The 18,155-nt window shown below is 36.5% G+C and overlaps 1 protein-coding gene across 17 annotated transcripts in view; it reads right to left on the reverse strand.

Moving 5' to 3' along the window:
- SYNE1 (spectrin repeat containing nuclear envelope protein 1) overlaps positions 1 to 18,155 on the reverse strand; it is a 291,594-nt gene that overhangs the window by 57,557 nt on the left and 215,882 nt on the right. For all 17 annotated transcript variants that reach the window (XM_057405922.1, XM_057405914.1, XM_057405992.1 and 14 more), the window contains 13 exons: positions 16,761 to 16,862; positions 14,962 to 15,081; positions 14,215 to 14,415; positions 13,359 to 13,532; positions 12,878 to 13,009; positions 9,912 to 10,108; positions 9,079 to 9,211; positions 8,523 to 8,705; positions 7,144 to 7,293; positions 5,926 to 6,102; positions 4,165 to 4,320; positions 912 to 1,067; positions 170 to 340 (listed from right to left, as the gene is read on the reverse strand). In XM_057405922.1, coding sequence (XP_057261905.1) covers positions 170 to 340; positions 912 to 1,067; positions 4,165 to 4,320; positions 5,926 to 6,102; positions 7,144 to 7,293; positions 8,523 to 8,705; positions 9,079 to 9,211; positions 9,912 to 10,108; positions 12,878 to 13,009; positions 13,359 to 13,532; positions 14,215 to 14,415; positions 14,962 to 15,081; positions 16,761 to 16,862 — 2,052 coding nt within the window. The remainder of the gene's footprint in view (positions 1 to 169; positions 341 to 911; positions 1,068 to 4,164; positions 4,321 to 5,925; positions 6,103 to 7,143; positions 7,294 to 8,522; positions 8,706 to 9,078; positions 9,212 to 9,911; positions 10,109 to 12,877; positions 13,010 to 13,358; positions 13,533 to 14,214; positions 14,416 to 14,961; positions 15,082 to 16,760; positions 16,863 to 18,155) is intronic.

Raw genomic sequence — 18,155 nt, forward strand, 5'->3', positions numbered from 1 at the left:
TTAATGTCACATGATTTTAATGTGCCAGTATGTCTGTACATACTGGTACATTTTGTTTGGTTAATTTCTCATGAACCAAAATGCATAGTTCTCTGCACCTATGCGATAAAGACAAAATTAGTCCTTGAATCCATCCTTAGTATGTTGAGAGCCATGGTATTCTTCTTACCTGAAGGTTATCAACTTGGACTTTCACAGCTTCCAAAGAACCAGTAAGAAGATAAAAACGGGACAAAGAATATCTGGCTTCTGTCAAGTAACTATTCAATTCTTCATAAACCACTTTGTAAATGCTCCACTGATCAAGAACAGACTGCAACAATATCTTCAGCTGGCTAACCTGGGAGGAGGGAGGAATAAAAAAAAAAAAGTAAATTAAAATCACTCAAGATATTTGGGGTTTGTTCAAATTATTTCCTTCCCTTTGATCTCAGAGGCTACTTGATCTACATGCCCAATCCTAGACCTGTTGCAGAACGAAGATTTTGCACAACCATCAGCTCGGCTTATGCTAGGTACAGCATAAAGTTCTGCTTATTTTATAAAGTCAGGATGGCAGGGAATGAGAATAGATAAAGTTCATTCTACTTCAGTCCAAAGCAGGAACAAGAAAGCACCTGTGTGCTGGAAAAGGCAGATCTTTACAGATTATTTGATACCTTTCCAGTAAATGTCAGGAATCATCTAAAAAGCTTTCATTGCTAGAATTAAAAGCATCCTTGGAATAGGAAACATTATACCCATCTTATGTGAAGTGTGCACACAAATTTGGGGATGGAAGGAAACAGGGACACAATTCAAATCTCCACTTATAATACAGAAGCGGGCTACTATCTGCAAACTGCTATTTCTCCCTCTCCTCCACGGCCTGCTTCTGGGCATTGTAATCTGCCCCTTGATGATTCTTTTACCATGTGTTCCAAATTGGCCCAGGAATGGTTAATTTCTTGCAGTGTTTTCATAACAGCAGAAGAGACTTCTTCCTTCTTGTTCTGTATCAAAGAAAGACCACTCTGTTCTACACTTTCAACTTCTTTTTCTTTTGTTCTTATTGATTCTTCTAATTCCTGAAAAGAAAAAGAAGATACCTGAATATTTTTGTTTAGTTGGCAAGATAACACCTTGAGATAGAACAGATGCTCATAAGATCCTTATCTTTAAAAAATATGAAAGTCACACTTGCATACTTTGGCTTTTTATTCTCAAGAGAATCATAACTCATCATCAATTTTATTTAGTTTTTTATGTTCTCTTTAAAGTATAGCTGTTTGCCTTTAATTTAAATAGAAGGATGACCTCTATATTAAACTTGTGTGCAATTGTCTGCTCTCATGCAAGAGTCCATAACTCATTAAAAATAGGACAGCAGTTTGAATACATGGGAAAATTGTTGTGTGTCTTAGTTTGCCCTAGAACACTGAAGGAGCTTTTTAATTAGTCCAAAGCTGGCTCAAGCCATGGAAAAAAATTAATTTTGCCACCCAAGGAAAAAGACAAAATGACTTCCTAGGGAAAGATGTCCATTTGCCATCCCTCCCCACAAGAAGTGGAGTGTTTATTCCTTTGCCAGGTCCCACCAAAGCCACTTCCCTGAGGACAGCAAGTCTTCCCCTTTTCTAAATGACAAGTTCATTGGAGTCCAACCAATGACAACAAACAATAGACTGCAGGAATTTTTCTTATTGCCTCCTCAAGGTTGCATGCTTTTAGGAGGCATTAATGAGCTCAATAGCATTTTGCTCTGCCCAATGTTCCCACACACTAACTGAAGAAAATAGGAAGAAAATGAACGGTTGGTGTGAAAATAAGTGAAGAAAACAAGGCTGAGTACCTAAGCACTGAGGCCACAACAACTTGTTAGTGGCTTGTTTTGTTGCTTCAGGAAAGTGCTGTGTCGTTGACTTAAGATGACCCTAGATTAGTCTTGGAAAGGCTGATTAAGAGTTTGCCAGTTTTATCACATTTTACCAACAAGTAAGTGCAGAAGCTCTGCATAGCTTCAAGTAACATACTTCAAATGTAACGTTTGCTAATCACAAAGTCTGTGATCTTCCTCACATCTCAACAGCATGAGAATGAAGTTACAAAATTAAGGAGGGAAGACAAGATAACTCAGCGATCAACTGAATTATATAGCCCATATCATGATTGCTTAACCTTATTCCTACCCAGGAAACTAATTATATAAATTCACAGCATGGTGCAAGGAGATCCAAGCAAGTCCTCCTATGCCCTGACTCATGTCAAAGCAGGTAGTGCAAACACAGAGTCTGAGCAGAGGGGGGCAAGTACTGCTTCTACATTAATTAATGTACCTTTTAATCTCAGTTATATTTTAATTTCCTGCAAGCTTTCCTTACTGAGAGATGGATCATTAAGGAAAGAAAACAACACAACAAAACTGGGCAAACTCAAAACCCATGACCTTCCAAAAATTACATCCCTATGAATCCAAAAAACTACAAGTGAACTGTTGCCATAACAGACCTTACATTTTAGAAAGTGGTGGGAGCATTTGGAACAGAATTCTGCCTAGTCTTGTGAACACTTGCTATTGATAGAATTTATCCCTGCACACATATAACACACCTTTTTCTATATACATAGAGGCGAGAGAATTTTTGCTGTAGTTTGTTATTTGCATTTTTTTCCTGTATTTTTTCATATTTCTTCAAACCATGGCCTTGTTCCAGACTACAGACTTGGAGTAACACATCTTCTGTTTATCAGATGACAAAAAAACCAAACACTTTTAAGTCAGTAAATTTGCTTTTCCAAAAAGGCATTCCTGCTTGTACAAGGTTGCTCCAAAATTCAGAATACAAAGCAGACAAAAGTTTCAGTCACCAAGAATAGCAAATATTTCTGGTTCTCTGTGAAAAGGGGTTTCTTATTCATCATCTGAATTAAAGACACATTGCTGTTTCTGATATGTGGTGGGAAAAAATGGTTGTTTTCACTTATTAATATGACACTAAGCAGCAACTAACATTGGTTAATAAATAAACTGCAGCTTCTGTAGTAGGTGAACCAGATACTGGGAGTGTCTGATACAACTATTTCTTAGACAATTTGTTTCTCTGCTGATCAAAGTCATGCCATTTGTAACTGACTCACCAAGTATATTTGCTCGCTTCCCTGACCAAAGGAATGGTAAAGGTGATAAATCAGATTCAGCTTTGAACTCCAGCCAAGCTCAGCCTGCCCATTATGCCAAGCTATGCTAAATTACCCATCCTGCAGTCGTATGGGTTTATTGTGCTGAAACCCTAAAGATACCTTATTTGAAACTAAGTACTGCAACCAGTTTGAGAACTTTGGCCAAGAATTTCAGAAAAAAAAAAAAAAAGGTACTTGTAACATCTCTGGCCTAACCAAGTGTTTGCATTTATAGAAAGAAAGATGGGTTTAATACACTGGTGAATATAGATGAAATTCTCTTTTGCATTTCATTTGAATAGATTTCCAGCTATTCTGTCTGTGAAGACCTAAAAGCTAGATCATGTTTGTTCCATTCATTAAATGATGCAGGAAATGCAGTTGCACCAAGATAAACACAGTTCCTTACTCCATTTTAAGGGTATGAGAACATCAAGATTTTGGGCATCCAGTTGTCGTCATAGCAGTATTCCCTTCTCTGGATAGCTGAATATTCAAAAACCAAAAAAAATCCTAACATATATTAATAAAAGCACAATACCTCTTTGCATTCTAGTATTTGTCTGAATAGTCAAGATGGAACATATGAGGTGGAATAAGAACAGGAAGAACAGTAGAGCAGAACAGTAAGGCAGAAAAAAACAACTTTCTGCATAGTCAAGCATATTGTTCATGACATCAAATTCCATAAGACTGGCTAAAAAGGAAGGGGAACACATTCGTCTGATGCTCTTCTAGTTCAATACATCTGGCATGCTTGGAAATGCCCATACATCAATACATAGTACAAAAAAAATATCTTTGGTTGCTTTTAAACATCTCTGGGATATTATTGTTCCTTCCTCCTTTCTTATTGCTTCCACTTTAGGAATGAAATCTCTCCCTCACAGAAGTAAACAGGAATTCTGTCACTGACTTCACTAATATGAAGATTTCACACGGCTTTATCAAGTGTTGTTTCTAACTGCTGGAAAGAAAATAGTGTTATTTATAAGGGGACTATACCTGACAGTCTTTCAAAGCATTCTGTACTGAAGCCTGGTCTCCAATTTTCTGTTGCTGTTTCAACTTCTGCACTTGGACTTCAAACCAAGTTTTTAGGCACTGCACATTATTTTCATATTCTGTCCAGGACTCCTGCAGACTTTCCAACAGCTGGATCTGCAAAGAAATAAGAGTATGTATAGTTCCTCATACACTTACCATTATTTTTGGGTCAATTAAATAAAACAATGAAGAGCAATGCTAACCACTGCCTTCCCAAATTCAGTGCTTTCAGGACTTAAGAACCGTATATGTACCCAAATTTAAAATTAAATATATCTGCTATCTCTAAAAGAGTTCATAATAAAAAGCCTACTTTTAAAAATAATTATGTAGAGATAACAAAATATTATGACACACTGAAAGATGCTAACAATTTAGCAGAACATTTTTATGAAGTAGAATTCTTTTCAGAGATCAAGGACATCAGGATTTTCCAAATAAAACTAAGCATGCAAACATACAGTTTATATTCCTTGCTTATAACTATGGTGAAGCAGATGAAGATTTATATTACCTCCTTTGTCAACTGATTGGCTAAAATTCATTAAGCTTTTTGTGAGTATCCTAAGCATTATTCAGCAGCAAATGAAATAGCACTTCAATTCTCAAAAAAACCCCAAATGAACCAAAAAGCCAACAAATCAAAACAAAAAGGAAAAATAAAAAAAAAGGGGGGGGGGAGGGAGGGGGGAAATGGGATGGACGACAGACCCCCCATAAAACCCCACAAAACAAAGAAAGAAATAACAAAGCAGAATTTGAAAGTGGCAGCACTGTCATAAAAGCATTCACATCACTCTAGCAAATGAACCATCTTAATTAGCTGTAATCTGAATTAGAAATGGTTGAGGATGTAATGGTCAACAGCCTTGGCCACACTGATGATGAGATAGCTGGGAGTGAAGTAAGGAAAGCAAGCAGCAGACTAGAGATCCTTAGAATAACATACTTTGGTTTTTTTCAGGTAAGAATGATCCCATGGGAAGCTGTACTGAAGGACAAAAGAGTCCAGAAAGCTGGTTGAACTTCAAGGACAACTTCCTCAAGTCACAAAAATGACAAATGCACAGAAAGTAGATTACAAAGAACTGGCCTGAAAGCATAACCTGGCTATGCTGGACTGGTGTTATGAAAGCAGTCTTGGCTGGAACTAACTAGTGAGGGACAGAAGCTCTTCTTGCTACTCTTCACAAGTACATCAGCAACTAATCGGAAACCACAGAATAGTATGAGGTACATGGTGCCTTTACTGCTCTGATCTTACTGACCTATGCCTCCCAGGTCTTCATGTCAAATAACAAATTTTGGCATACAGAGGTACTAGTCATGATAGAAGAGTTAGAATTAGGAGCTACTCAAGTAAGCTGGACATACAAAAATCCACAGAACCAGACAGGATGTATCTGAGGGTGTCGATGTCATTTCAAGGCTGCTATCAAGTTTAAAAGGTCATGATGGTTGGAAAAAGTTGCTGGTGACTGGAAAAAGGCTATATCCCAAATCCTGCCAGGAGCTATTTCCACATGTAAAAAGAACAAGGATGAGGAATAAGCATGGTCTCACTAGGGGCAAATTGTGCCTGACCTAACATTGCTGTGATGATATGATTGACTGCATGGACAAATGAAGAGTTGTAGATGTTGTTCACCTTGGCTTTTGCAAGATTTCTTAAATGGTATTCCACAGAGCAGCTAGTTTGTTTGGGTTTGGGGTTTTTACCTTTTCTGTTATCAGGCCTTGCAGAATCTGCCAACGTCTGTTCATTGCTCCAAGCTGTTCCGCAAAATCAGTTTTGTCGCTCCGTTTACTTTCAACATCCTGGCTGCTAATCTGTAGCACCGATTGGTTCACAAAGTCTACCGTCAATTGTTTGCAATTTAAATCTATCTTGAAACCCTAGCAGGAAAAAAGGGAATAAAAAAACCCAAAACATAAGTACTATAATTTCTCACCTTCCTGCAACACAGGGAAAATGTTCACAAATGAAAACTTCACCATAATTTAGCTAGAAGTTGCTTTAGCTATTGACCAGCAATTAAAAACATTGTCACTTTCCCCTAAATGCTAAGAAACAAAGAAGCAACACCCTGCCTTCGGAATAATGAATCTGCCTCACCCAAATAATTAAAAAAATAATCTGCAAACTTGTTGACATTGGTCCCATGGATCAGATTAAAAAAAAAAAAAAAAAAAAAAAAAAACAAACTTGGTTTTGTTTTTTTTTTTTTTGGTTTTTTTTACGTTATTTAATCTCAAAGATTTTAATACAAAACCAGCTAAGATGAAAAATATTCTTACATACAAAGAAGAATCATAGCCAAAAGTAATATTTCAGAAGACTCATGAAACAAATATGACATTGAAAAGAAAGTCACTGTATGCACATCTATTACAAGAGTGCTACCAATCTAGTTAAAGAAGTGAAATTGTGTTATAACTTTATTCCTCAATAGTTAAGATATAGCATCATTCATTTTTGCTTCAGATACTGATCAAAATTATCTTGATGTGTAAACTACTGGTCACATTCCATTCAATAATAGGCTATATTCAAGAACGGGCTACACTTTGAGGAGAGTGATATTATGTAGAGAACTCTTAAAAAAAATTACACAATTTCAAAAGTGCTTTGTGGGCTTGGGTGAAAGACACATCTAATAAGGTTAAATCACGTGCCTATTACCTTGGACTTACTTGGAAATTTAGTAAGCATGCTAAAAATTATATTCCTTCCATAACTATTCCTCCCTGCTTTCTTTTCCACAGTATCAAATATCAACCAATTCTAACTTCTATACGCTTCTAATCACTCCACTATACAAGGGTTTGGTTTTTGCTTTCTCTTTTTCCTTAAATCACTTATACTTTAAATATATATATATAAATATACTTAATGGGAAAACTGAAAGGTGAATAGGTAACATTTCCACTCACTACCTTATACTTCTTGACATAATCCTGAATAGGTTTCTGTCCTACTAAATTTTTTATATTCTCTTCATCCTGCTGAATGATGTTTTCCATCAGGGAAATCCAGCTCATAACTTCAGTGATAGCATGACGAGAAGGAATTTTGTCCATCTGGAGCTGTAGAGATAACAGACTTAAAATATGCGTTGTGAAGAAAATGGACAAGAATCCCTTACTTTGCATTACCATAGCACATTTCCTTTACCTGCTCTAATTTTATGTTATTCTACATCCCTAAGATACCACTGATGTTTATAAAAAGAAAAAAAAGTGAGGAAAAAAAAAAAGGTTTTAATAGGAGATATATTGTATAACTGCATGCATCTTAATAAGAAATGTTTATATTAAAGGCTTTTTATTTCTATTTTTCATTGTACAAAGAAACTGGACAAACTGAAAAGATTCCATTTCTGAATTCCTAAAGTTCTGCATTCTTATTCCATAATTCTGTATTGGGCTTATGTAAAAGATAAAGTTTAAGCTACGCTTTTCCAGTCCTTGTAAATAGCTAATGAATAGGTCCATGGAAAGTAATTTTATACTACTATTCTTTTGTGGTGATTTCCAAATAGGGTGATATTAAATAGCACCTGCTTTTTTCTTAAAAACTCACTTTCAGCATTTGATACAGTAGTGCTTGCTAACAGTTACTCAGAAATGACATTTTTAGGTAGACATACACATTCTGCATTACAAGATAGTTCAGAGAACTACTGAATGACAGTATTTTCTTTTATACAATAGACTCAGTTAACATTTGTTATCCTTTCTCTCTCCCCCTAAATCACAATTATATTACTAACTCTGAGAACATTACAAATTATAAACTGAAGAAATGGCTTACACTGATATCGTCCTAGCAACTAAACACTAAACCAACTTTCTAGATCAGTATAATTCACTATTATAGCATTAAAAAACCCCAAAAACTACACATCCAAAAACCTCCTGTTCCTACATACACTAACAGAAACCTTACACAACGTCTTTGTCTTGCACCGACTTGAACAGGTTTAAATAAACCTATTTTCCAAACTTGACAGGGCACAGGGATGATCTTTTTCTAGAAAACATACCAACATTTTGAAAAAAACTCATCTGTTCTTTGGTTAAAATTCAACAAATGTAACTGGGAAAGTCTGAAATTAACACCAATTGATGTTAGACAGTATGGGTAGGCAGGATTTAGATGTAAGTGTAAGCTTTTCCACATTAAAACAGAAGTAACATTCCTATCTGCCTCACACAGATAAACTAAGGAAGGGAGCAACTATCTCCCAAAGGCAGTTCTAACTGCATAGCCTGAATTTTCTGGAATATCAAAGGCCATCATGGGCCTTCCTTACCTGGTGCAATTTTTCTTGTACGGCTGGGATCTGTGTGAGCAGCTCTGTCCACTGACTGTCAATGTAGGACAGACCCGCACGCAAGGCTGCTGTATCCACCTTCTTCAGCCTGAGGAGCTGGTTTCCAGTACTCAGGACAGAAGATTTCTGTGATGATTTAGCCTCCACTTCTTTTGAAAACTCCTATAAGCAGAATAATTTTTGTGGAAATACTCAACTTCTTGTACTTAAAGCTCTACCTCAGAAAGCTAAGAATATCCTCCCTTCCCTTTAAAAAAAAATATACTTTCTGTTAGTGTTTGCCAACTATACTTCAGACCAAGTGACGAAAAAAATTGTCTTCAACCATAAAACTATTTTCTGTTTTCAGAATCATCAAGCTTTAAATGACTGCAAAGTACTCAATGCGCATACACACCAGATTTTTGAAGGACAGCTCACCTATAGAAGCAGACCGCGACTTTTTTTGCATACTCACTACTTAAATGATGAGAAGCATAAATGTCTACTTGTAACTGGAGAAAAATAAAGTGTCCTAGGTCCATGAAGGACTTACCAAAAAGGAATTCAGGTGATCTCGGACTGTTTCCAGTTCCTGAGGAACTGTCAAAGACTGCTGGCTCCAAAACTCAAGTCGGTCTTTTGCAGATTGTAACCAACATGTCAATTCATTTGATTCACTCTGATACCTGTAAAGATGTTTAAAGAAAACTGCAACAGTCAACACCTCTTTTGCCTCCAACTAAGCAGTCTCTCCTCCACATGTTAGAAGAAGATACAATATGCCAGAATTGATGTAAAAATAAAAATATTTCATTTCCTTTATCAAAATTCAGGAAAAAAAAACATGATTTAATTTTAAAGATAGGCATGGTGTCAGGAAGCTCTTATTTCAGCCATTATACCCACAATTCCTAACAGTGCCTTTGTATTGGCTTTTAGGAAAGTCAAAGTTTAATGAAGGACTAGTAACTAGGTTACAATCTGTCCGGGCAAACTGTAACAGCACCCTACATATATAAACAGAGTTTGCTTTCCAGTGGTAATGCCCCTACCAGAACATGCTGAGGCTATTCACGCTACCTAGGTAAACACACACCCTTTCTCATCAGCTTGTATGCATGTGGGGCTTCTAAATTAGTCATCTAAATAAGATATCTTCTGACTTCCTCCCACCAGCTGTTGTATCATACATGTTGTACAGCAAATGAAAGAGCATGATAGCAATTCTATAGAACAAAAGTAGGATATTGCACAGAAGTCAAACTATCACATACATCTCGAAGTACTTTCTTTTAAGTGTTGAATCTAATAGTTCTGGGTTAAAAATCACTTTGACCTGAACAGCAAAGGTAGAGAAGTTTATACTGTCCATTACATCAGCATTACCTTGTCCAGTGCTTCAATATTGTCTCCAGCCTCTGAAGCTCCTTGCTAACCTTACTGGTGTTACTTAACCAGTGTTCTCCTAGTTGGTTCAGTTGGCTTTCAAGATCTGAGCAGCTAACAGAAAAAAGGAGCCTTTTTCCATCATCTAGCACTTGGTATAATTTAGGCTGGTATTCAGTCAGGTTAGATCTCAGATGCTGTAATAATAGAGGAGATGGTTAGATAGCTTTGCAGGTCTCTGTTACCACACTTTCTCAACATTTAGTTGTCTTTCACTGCTTCTTGTAGCATATCCAATGTCACCATGGCACATCACATTTTTTTCAATCTTCTCCAGTTCTAGAACACCCTGAGAACCATCAGGCATGTAATCTGCTCAAAACCTGAATGTGCTGTCACAACACCCCCCCCACTTCAAGATACCTAGCGATACCTTCTTATGATGAACTCCTCTTTGGTGTAGATAATTTACACTTGAAAACAACAATGTCAAAAGAATCTTTGTGGGTCAATACCATTTCTGAGAGAAATTGATTACAATGTCAGAACTTAGTCTATCATCTGTTGAAAACTACTACAATGAAAGCTAAAGGTGTTCAATATCAAGTTATAGACAGTGACTATTCTTCAGCCCTTCCAATGCCTATATCCAGCTCTCTGGTCATCCAACTCTTCTTTCACTGATCTACTATCCTGCTACTCATGGCTACAAAAGAGATGGCCCCATCCTTCTAAATCACTGAACACAGAAGCCAATTGTTATGGCACAAGAAAGCAAACATGGTACTGAAAAAGAAAGGCTGTTAGTAGTCTTAGCCTGAATCCAACCTGGAGCAGAGATAGATCTCATTTAAATGGTGATTTGTAGGTGGGCAAAATCCACTATCACTACACAAACAGTATGGATTTTAAAAAGATCTGTATATTTCACTAAGCTTGAGCACAGAATGTACATGCATTCCCATTTTTAAGTTCTGATGAAAATAATCTGAAGAATACAAACTAGTGGTTTCATGGTGAAGCCATAATCTTTCTATCACTCTTCTTATTTTGACTTTGATGTAAATAGAGCTCTAATAACTGAACAGAATGTTATATATGTGTCCATGTGTGTAATTCCATATAACATATATACACACAAATAGAAGTACAACTCCTAGAGAGTAGCATAAAAAATTAAAAGATAGTAATAAACTACTTGGGATGGATTTTCAACCTAAATGTGGCCATGGCAGAGTCCAAGAATCTTGGATTTGAATAACCTAATTCATGTTACTGGCAAGAGAAGCAGAGGAAAACTAATTTAGGGTCAGGACACACAAAAAATGCTTAGCATTAAAGAAAACCAAAATAAGACCCACACACAATAGATTTCTTAAGTCTTCCTCATACCATTGCAAAAGCAGAAAGCCATCTGGTAAAAGAACAATACACATAAGTTCAGAGTAGACAAGAAGTCAATTTGCAAGAAAAACTGGCAGACATTTTTCTGTAAAACAAAACAAGAAAAAAACCCAAACAACCCAACAACCAAAGTGTGTGGTTCAGAACACGACAAAGACAAAACACTAGACAAAAATTCTAATTTTGGCAACAGACCAAAAAAACAGGATGTGGTAGAAAGCCTATATTTAAATTACTAGTTTTTGTTCCATTTGAGGAGGAAGGCAACTTAGGGAACCGCATGTTATTCAGCCTCCCTTGCTCTCTGGAAAGATCATGGAGCAGATACTCTTGGAATCCATTTTCAAGGACAAAAAGGACCAAAAGGTAATAAGGAATATTCAACTTGGATTCACTAACTTGACAGCATTTATGACAAAATTACTGCCTCTGTGGATGAGACTGACTTCACTATGGCCTTTGACACTGTCTCCCACACGACCCTCCTCTAGAAGTGGAGAGGATGTGGGCTGGATAAATGTACTGTTACATGGTTTGAAAATTAGCTGTGTTACCTATCTCAAACACTAGAGATCCAAGGCTTAATGTCTGGCTGGCAAACATCAGCTACCAGTAGCTGGTAGACGTTACTACTAGTAATGTGTAGAGTACTCCAGAGATATTGATATTTGAGCTCAAGCATCTTCAAAATCTTCATTAATGGCATGGATGATGACAGAGAGTGGTCCCTTAGTAAATTTGTTGGGGACAGTAGTGCAGGGAGAGTGGTTGAGACAAAAAATGGCAGACATTATTTCAAAGACACTTTGATAAATTTGAGGTTGGGGGCAGCAGAAACCTTACGAGGCTCAAAAAGAAATACAAATTCTGTGCCTTGGGCAGGCTAACCTTGTTTCTCACTACAGGTTAGGAAGGGAATGGCTAGTATATTTAACCTGGCATCTTCCATTACCAAGATATTATGAATGAGGCAAGCCACAGCACTGGCCTACATGAGGACTATAACCACCTATAAAAGTTATTTTATTATCTGCATGGTGCTGATGAGGCCACATCTAGTGCATCTGATTCTGCTCTGCTCCCACATCCCACCAGTTCAAGAATATGGAAGTAGTCAGGGTCTTGTGTAGCATTATTAAGATGTTTACAGACCTAGAGCACATGTCCTTTAAAAAGAGGCTAAGGGAGGTGTGCTTATTTTAGACTGACAAAGAGGAGCTAAGGGCCAGTCTAGCAAAGGCCTACAACTATTTGGAATACAACTAAAAAGATGACAGAAGTAAATATTCCTTCAAAGTGCCACACAATATAAAAAGGACAATGATGACAAGCTGAAAGTTGAAGGTTTACACTGGGCATTAAAGAAAACCTTTTCAGCGTAAGTGGTGCAGCACTGCAGTTGGTCCCAAGCTCAGCTCTGGCACCTCCATATTCTGAGGTTTCCAAAGCCATTGCTGATCCAGGCCATGGCAACTGTTCTTCAATTTTGAGGCTTGATTAGATGACCTTCAAAGGTCTCTTTCATCAATTTTTTCCACAAAGAATGTCTAAAATGCACCAACCTGAAAAACCGTAATCCGCTCTGTAAGCCTGTCTTCCGTCTCTTCCACCAAACCAACAGTGGGGATGCTATCTTCCACAGATTCCAACTGCCTGGTAAGTTCCTGGTAATCTTCATCCAGATGCACCCAGGTCTGCAAGCACAAATTATCCATGTATATGGTGAATATTGAATCTGGGTATCTAGAATTTTTATTACCTGATTTCTCAATCTGAAATCCTATAGCTGCATGGTTATGAATGTACAGAAATAACAGCAAAAGCTAACCAGCTGTTTTAAACATAAAGGAACATAACTTCTGTCACCTGAACGTCACAGCAGTTAAATAGCTAATATTACATTTAGTCTATCAGTGACCTGTGTGTATGACAAAAAGGACTAATGCCCATCAATTCTGTCCAAGCACAGGAAATCAATACTATAGATTATATCCTGATGGTTGATCATAATGTCGGTACAGAAAAGACCACAGAAATTCTCACCTCTAGAATGTATTCCAGCTCCACACCTCGTTTATGAGCCATCTTTAATACAGCTGAAGCTTGTGTCATTAGCTCTGAACGTGACTGAGTCTCCTTCAAGAGGGCAAAGCTACACATCTTTCTAAAGAGTGTTTCCGTCAGGATCATGTGAGACTCCAACCCCTGAAAATATTCCTGAGAAATTTGGGTGCGAGGGAGTGGGTAAAGAGAAAAAAGAGAAAGAGCAATTATTATTCATTACCAGTAACCCAACATGATAAGACAATAGTTGTACAATCAAGAATCTGTAGACATAGAATTAGATCAACTTATCACTCCACCAACATCTCACAAAATGCAATACACAATTTAAAAAGGACAGTGGCCTTTTTAAAGAAAGAAACAGGTCAGACACCCTTTCCATGCAAATGCCATCCTAACTCTCATTCCCTAAACAGAAATAGCTCAAATAAGATATGCAGCAGCAAAAAATTCTGCCTAATAAAAAGAATGTGGAAAAGTCTTGTTATATTTTGGTGGTGCTATTAGAAAATGTATATTTTTGTTGGAAAAAATTGAGTGGTGGATGAAACACCTGTGTAGCATGACAGGACAAGAATAGGAACTTGGAATAGAATAGGAATAAGGAAGAACATGCAATCTACCTGGGTTCACTTTCAACAGAGCATTTGAAAGTCATTCAGTCAGAACAGTTCATTGAGTCCAATTTAAAATACAGAAAGTTTTAATATATTCTGATTTAATACCGGCTCACCATTCCGAAAAGCTCCTGAACCTTTAGGAACAAAAGGTTAGCAATTTGCTTTGTACAAGCTTACAGTCATGATTAATCTTGAAATATGTCACAGTTTCTTACCTTATGTTTGTCAAGTAGCAATCGAACCTCTTCCTTAGAAGCAACAATCATTTTCTGGTCACCAGTCATCTTTTCTTGGCCTGTTTCTACCAGGTCAGCCAGGTCCTGCAAAGCCCGTTCATACTGCCTCTTAAGAGCCAGATTCTGGTTCAGGTCACTTCGTCTGGATCCAATGATCATCATCAGCTCATCATATTTATCCTTGGGGGTAAAAAGTAACAGTGATGATTCTTATATCACACCTTACACGTCTTCCTACTAGTTAAGTGTACTCAAAACCGAGTCTAACTGAAAGTATGCAAGAACTTGACAGGTTCTAGTAAAAGCAGAACATTTCCAGTTTCAGGTCATACTTAGCTATCTGTCCCCTTTCATCCCCCCCTCTTTTATTTTTTTAGTGACAGATCTGAGAGAGAATTAAAACCCAGATCATGAGACACTGTTGAGAACAGCAGTCAACCTTCTGCAGACATTTGTGTTAACATACAAATCTTTATCTGTTTGAATACAGAGTCAACAAAAGCTGAAAGAAAGCATGTTTTTGTGCTTTTATGCGATTAATACTGCTAACAAAAGAGATGGTTGAAAATCTGATAAAGCAAAAGTAGAAAAACTAGGTGAATCTTTTATACACACTGAAATGATTTGAAATATGCTTTCGTGAACAGCCTTATGAACAATAAAAAGAAGCATGCTAATAGCTTTGGTGTCACCAGACAGGTCTAGAATGGAAGTTATGATTCATACCTGAATCTTAGACAGCTCTTGCACAGAAGGTTGGTCAATTTGTAGCTTTTCTACACGGTTCTTTAATTCACTGATTCCAGCATCTAGTTCCTTCAAACCTTCTTCTGCCTGCAGTATGACCTGTATTTGAAAATGACATCGTTTAGTTTTAAGGTTTAATGAAAGCACTGTCATTACCATACAGTAATATTCTTTTCTGTTTTCTGTCCAAAGTATTAGTCATTCCTTTAATCTGCCAAAATTCTAAAGGATACTACAAAGAAAAGGTATTCATTCAAAGCTGGGAGAACCCAGCTTGATTCTTAAAATATGGCATTATTACTTTTTTAATAACAAGCACGATACAAGCTAGTATCATGCACTATGTTACTCCAAACCTTGCTGTGAAGCTCCATGCTTTTAAGTACACAGCATAGGTACAAAAGGATGATTAGTTGTTCTAACACCTCCTTTTAAAGCATTCTCTTTATTAACAGTCATTCCTGTTATATCTGAGCAACAAAAAATCAGCCATCACAGCAGAAGACACGAAGGATAGCGAAGAACTGTGCACAGGTCCCTTTCAGGACCAAAACTACTGTCAATGAAAATTACTTATACATCCCCTTTGCACTTGGAAAACTACAACTTAAGAATACAGATTGGTATTTCCAAATGCATGCAGGTGATAACTTGACTTTTTTTTCAATGGAAGTGATAAGCTTTCCTAAGTCTTTCAGCTTAGGAGTCTGCTGACATAATGCATGCAGCTATAACAAAGATAAAAGCACTGTAGATTGCTGTAGTTAGTCCTTTGTAAAGGCCCTTTTCTTGGATACTACCAAACATGCTTAAACTATAGATGCAATGACTCATAGCAATGCAGAGTATGCACAATACAGCCACTAAACTTCATGCAGCTAAGTTACATGGCTGATTAATGGCTTTATTTCTACCTTCCAATCACATCTTGAATAAAAAGCAATACTTTTAATGTTTTATCAGCCAAGGTAGATGTTCAGAACCAAATCAATTCAGTTGCTTTTGTTACCATGCTGTTTTCCTATTTGGTAGTAAAATAATGATACAGGAGATAAACTTCTGCCAATCTTTTGCATCAAAGAAGAAAAAGAAAAAAAGACACAGAGTGCCAGCTTCCTTATTCATACAGGAGACTTAAAATTCCTTCAAAATTTCATTATCAGGTATATAAATCCCAGTATTTCAGTTTAGCCAAAGGATAAACCTCTTCCTCTTAGTCGTCTGCTGGCACCAGACACCAACCAGCAGGTCTTGGGTAACAAGTAACATCTGCAGAAAATAGCCGTAAGCATACTTCTTCAACTTCTCTCATTTGCAAAACAAAAACAAGAAATCAGGATATATTTTGTCATATTAATAATTAATTGTTCATCAGGCAATTCCTGATACAGAAAATAAAACAATTATGCTTTAAATTAAAATGAATAAGAGTCAACATATTACTATAAAGCAGTGCAGAAAAAATGTGCCTTTGGTTTTTAATAAAGTATAATAGCTAACCAATTTAGTCAAACCAGACTTTTTTTTGTTCATTCTACTGCCCAGTGTATGCATAACTAAGTCAGGTAGGGAGACAAGAAAGACACTGTGTTGGTTTTTGGTTGGATTTTTTAAAATTTATAAAAACATAGTACACTCTTGGAAGTACTCATTTTCATATATTTTATGTGAATATATCCGTTCTCCCCCCAAAAGAAACTGTTCTGTAGAATCCGTTTAGACTTTGAATAGAATTTTACTTCTTCTCCCCTCCCAAAGTAACAGATATTTGGTAATACCTGCATTTGCTCTGTTTCTGGTCTCTCAGCTGCCTCTGCTAGTTTCTGCAAAACTATATATTTGTTTTCAGCCACCGATGTAAACAGGAGTTTCAGATCATTCTGCAGGGGACAACAACAAATTACAGCCAACCACACAGCACAATGAAATCGAAAAATATTTTATGCTCCAAAAAAGGTTAAAGTGTTACAATTTTACAACAGCAGCACTAATTCAAAATTGGAAGCATCACAATTAGCCAGTGCAATACATTTAATGTTGCTGAAAAGCCATAGCTAGACATAAATGAGCTAAAAGCCAAAGAGACTCCTATTCAAAACAAAGCACAGTTCTGCTTTTGCCTTGCAATTAAATAATTAATTAGCAATGATCATCAGCTTCATTTAACAAAGAATCTGTTTTTCTTGTGTAGTTTATTCAACCACATACATTTGTAAACAAGTTAGGTTTTACTTTTTAAGGCAAGTTTTTTCATTACAAACTTGAGCAAATATAAAAAGAAATAAATAGGGCTTCAACACTCTGCAAGGCTAACTACACGTTATAACTTTTAAAGTACCTTATCAGACTAGACACACAAATATTATTCAACAATATTGTCAAGTTACAATCTGTTAATCTTTATGACTTCATCCCAAAAGAAAACTATCAGGAAAATTATATAAGAGGTGAATTAATGATACCTTTTTTTTTTCATGCAGTTATTTTTTAAAATACTAAATATCTAAAATACAACAATAAAGCAATAAACTTGTCTTTCTTCAGCAAAGCAAGGCCTTTCATTGAAAAATACATTTATTTTCATTAAAACTAAGCCACAGTGGAGGCTGTATATAATAGGGAACATGATAGAAACCAAGTAAGATCTGAAAGCATTTCTAAATGCAGTTTTAAAAGATTTCTAAAAGTGCATATTTCTCCACTACTTTTTTTTTTATTGCTGTGGCCAATACAGATGGCTTGAGATACCAGCTCTTATAGAGTGACAGGATGGCTTAAAGGTGATCAGACAGATGGGAATCAATACTATGTTTTCTACCCTATCTCAGCTAATAAAACCAGTGTACTCTATCACTTATGAAATTATAAAATGTATAGAGTGGAACAGTCAAGTTGCTACTTCTCCTTTGAGAAGTACTTCCTTTTATGTAATGCCAGCAGGGTGAGAAAGCATGGGATGAACGATCACTTTAAAGTAATCGCATGAGCTGCACAAGGCTTCTAACAAAGAGTTTAATTTTTGGATCAGATTTGGGTACCAAATTTTGCAAAGCTTAAGAAGTAGTCTGACTTTTCAGTAAAAACCTGCGTCAACCTTGTTCTTTGATTTGGTACCAAAACTTGTTGCTTTGAGAATCACATCCTTTTATATTCCCATTTGACGTGTACCCCTC

The sequence above is a fragment of the Pezoporus wallicus genome, unplaced genomic scaffold (assembly GCF_028554395.1).
Source record: "Pezoporus wallicus isolate ANWC-B61680 ecotype Strahan unplaced genomic scaffold, APGP_CSIRO_Pwel_v1 contig_3817, whole genome shotgun sequence".
Lineage (NCBI taxonomy): Eukaryota > Metazoa > Chordata > Aves > Psittaciformes > Psittacidae > Pezoporus > Pezoporus wallicus.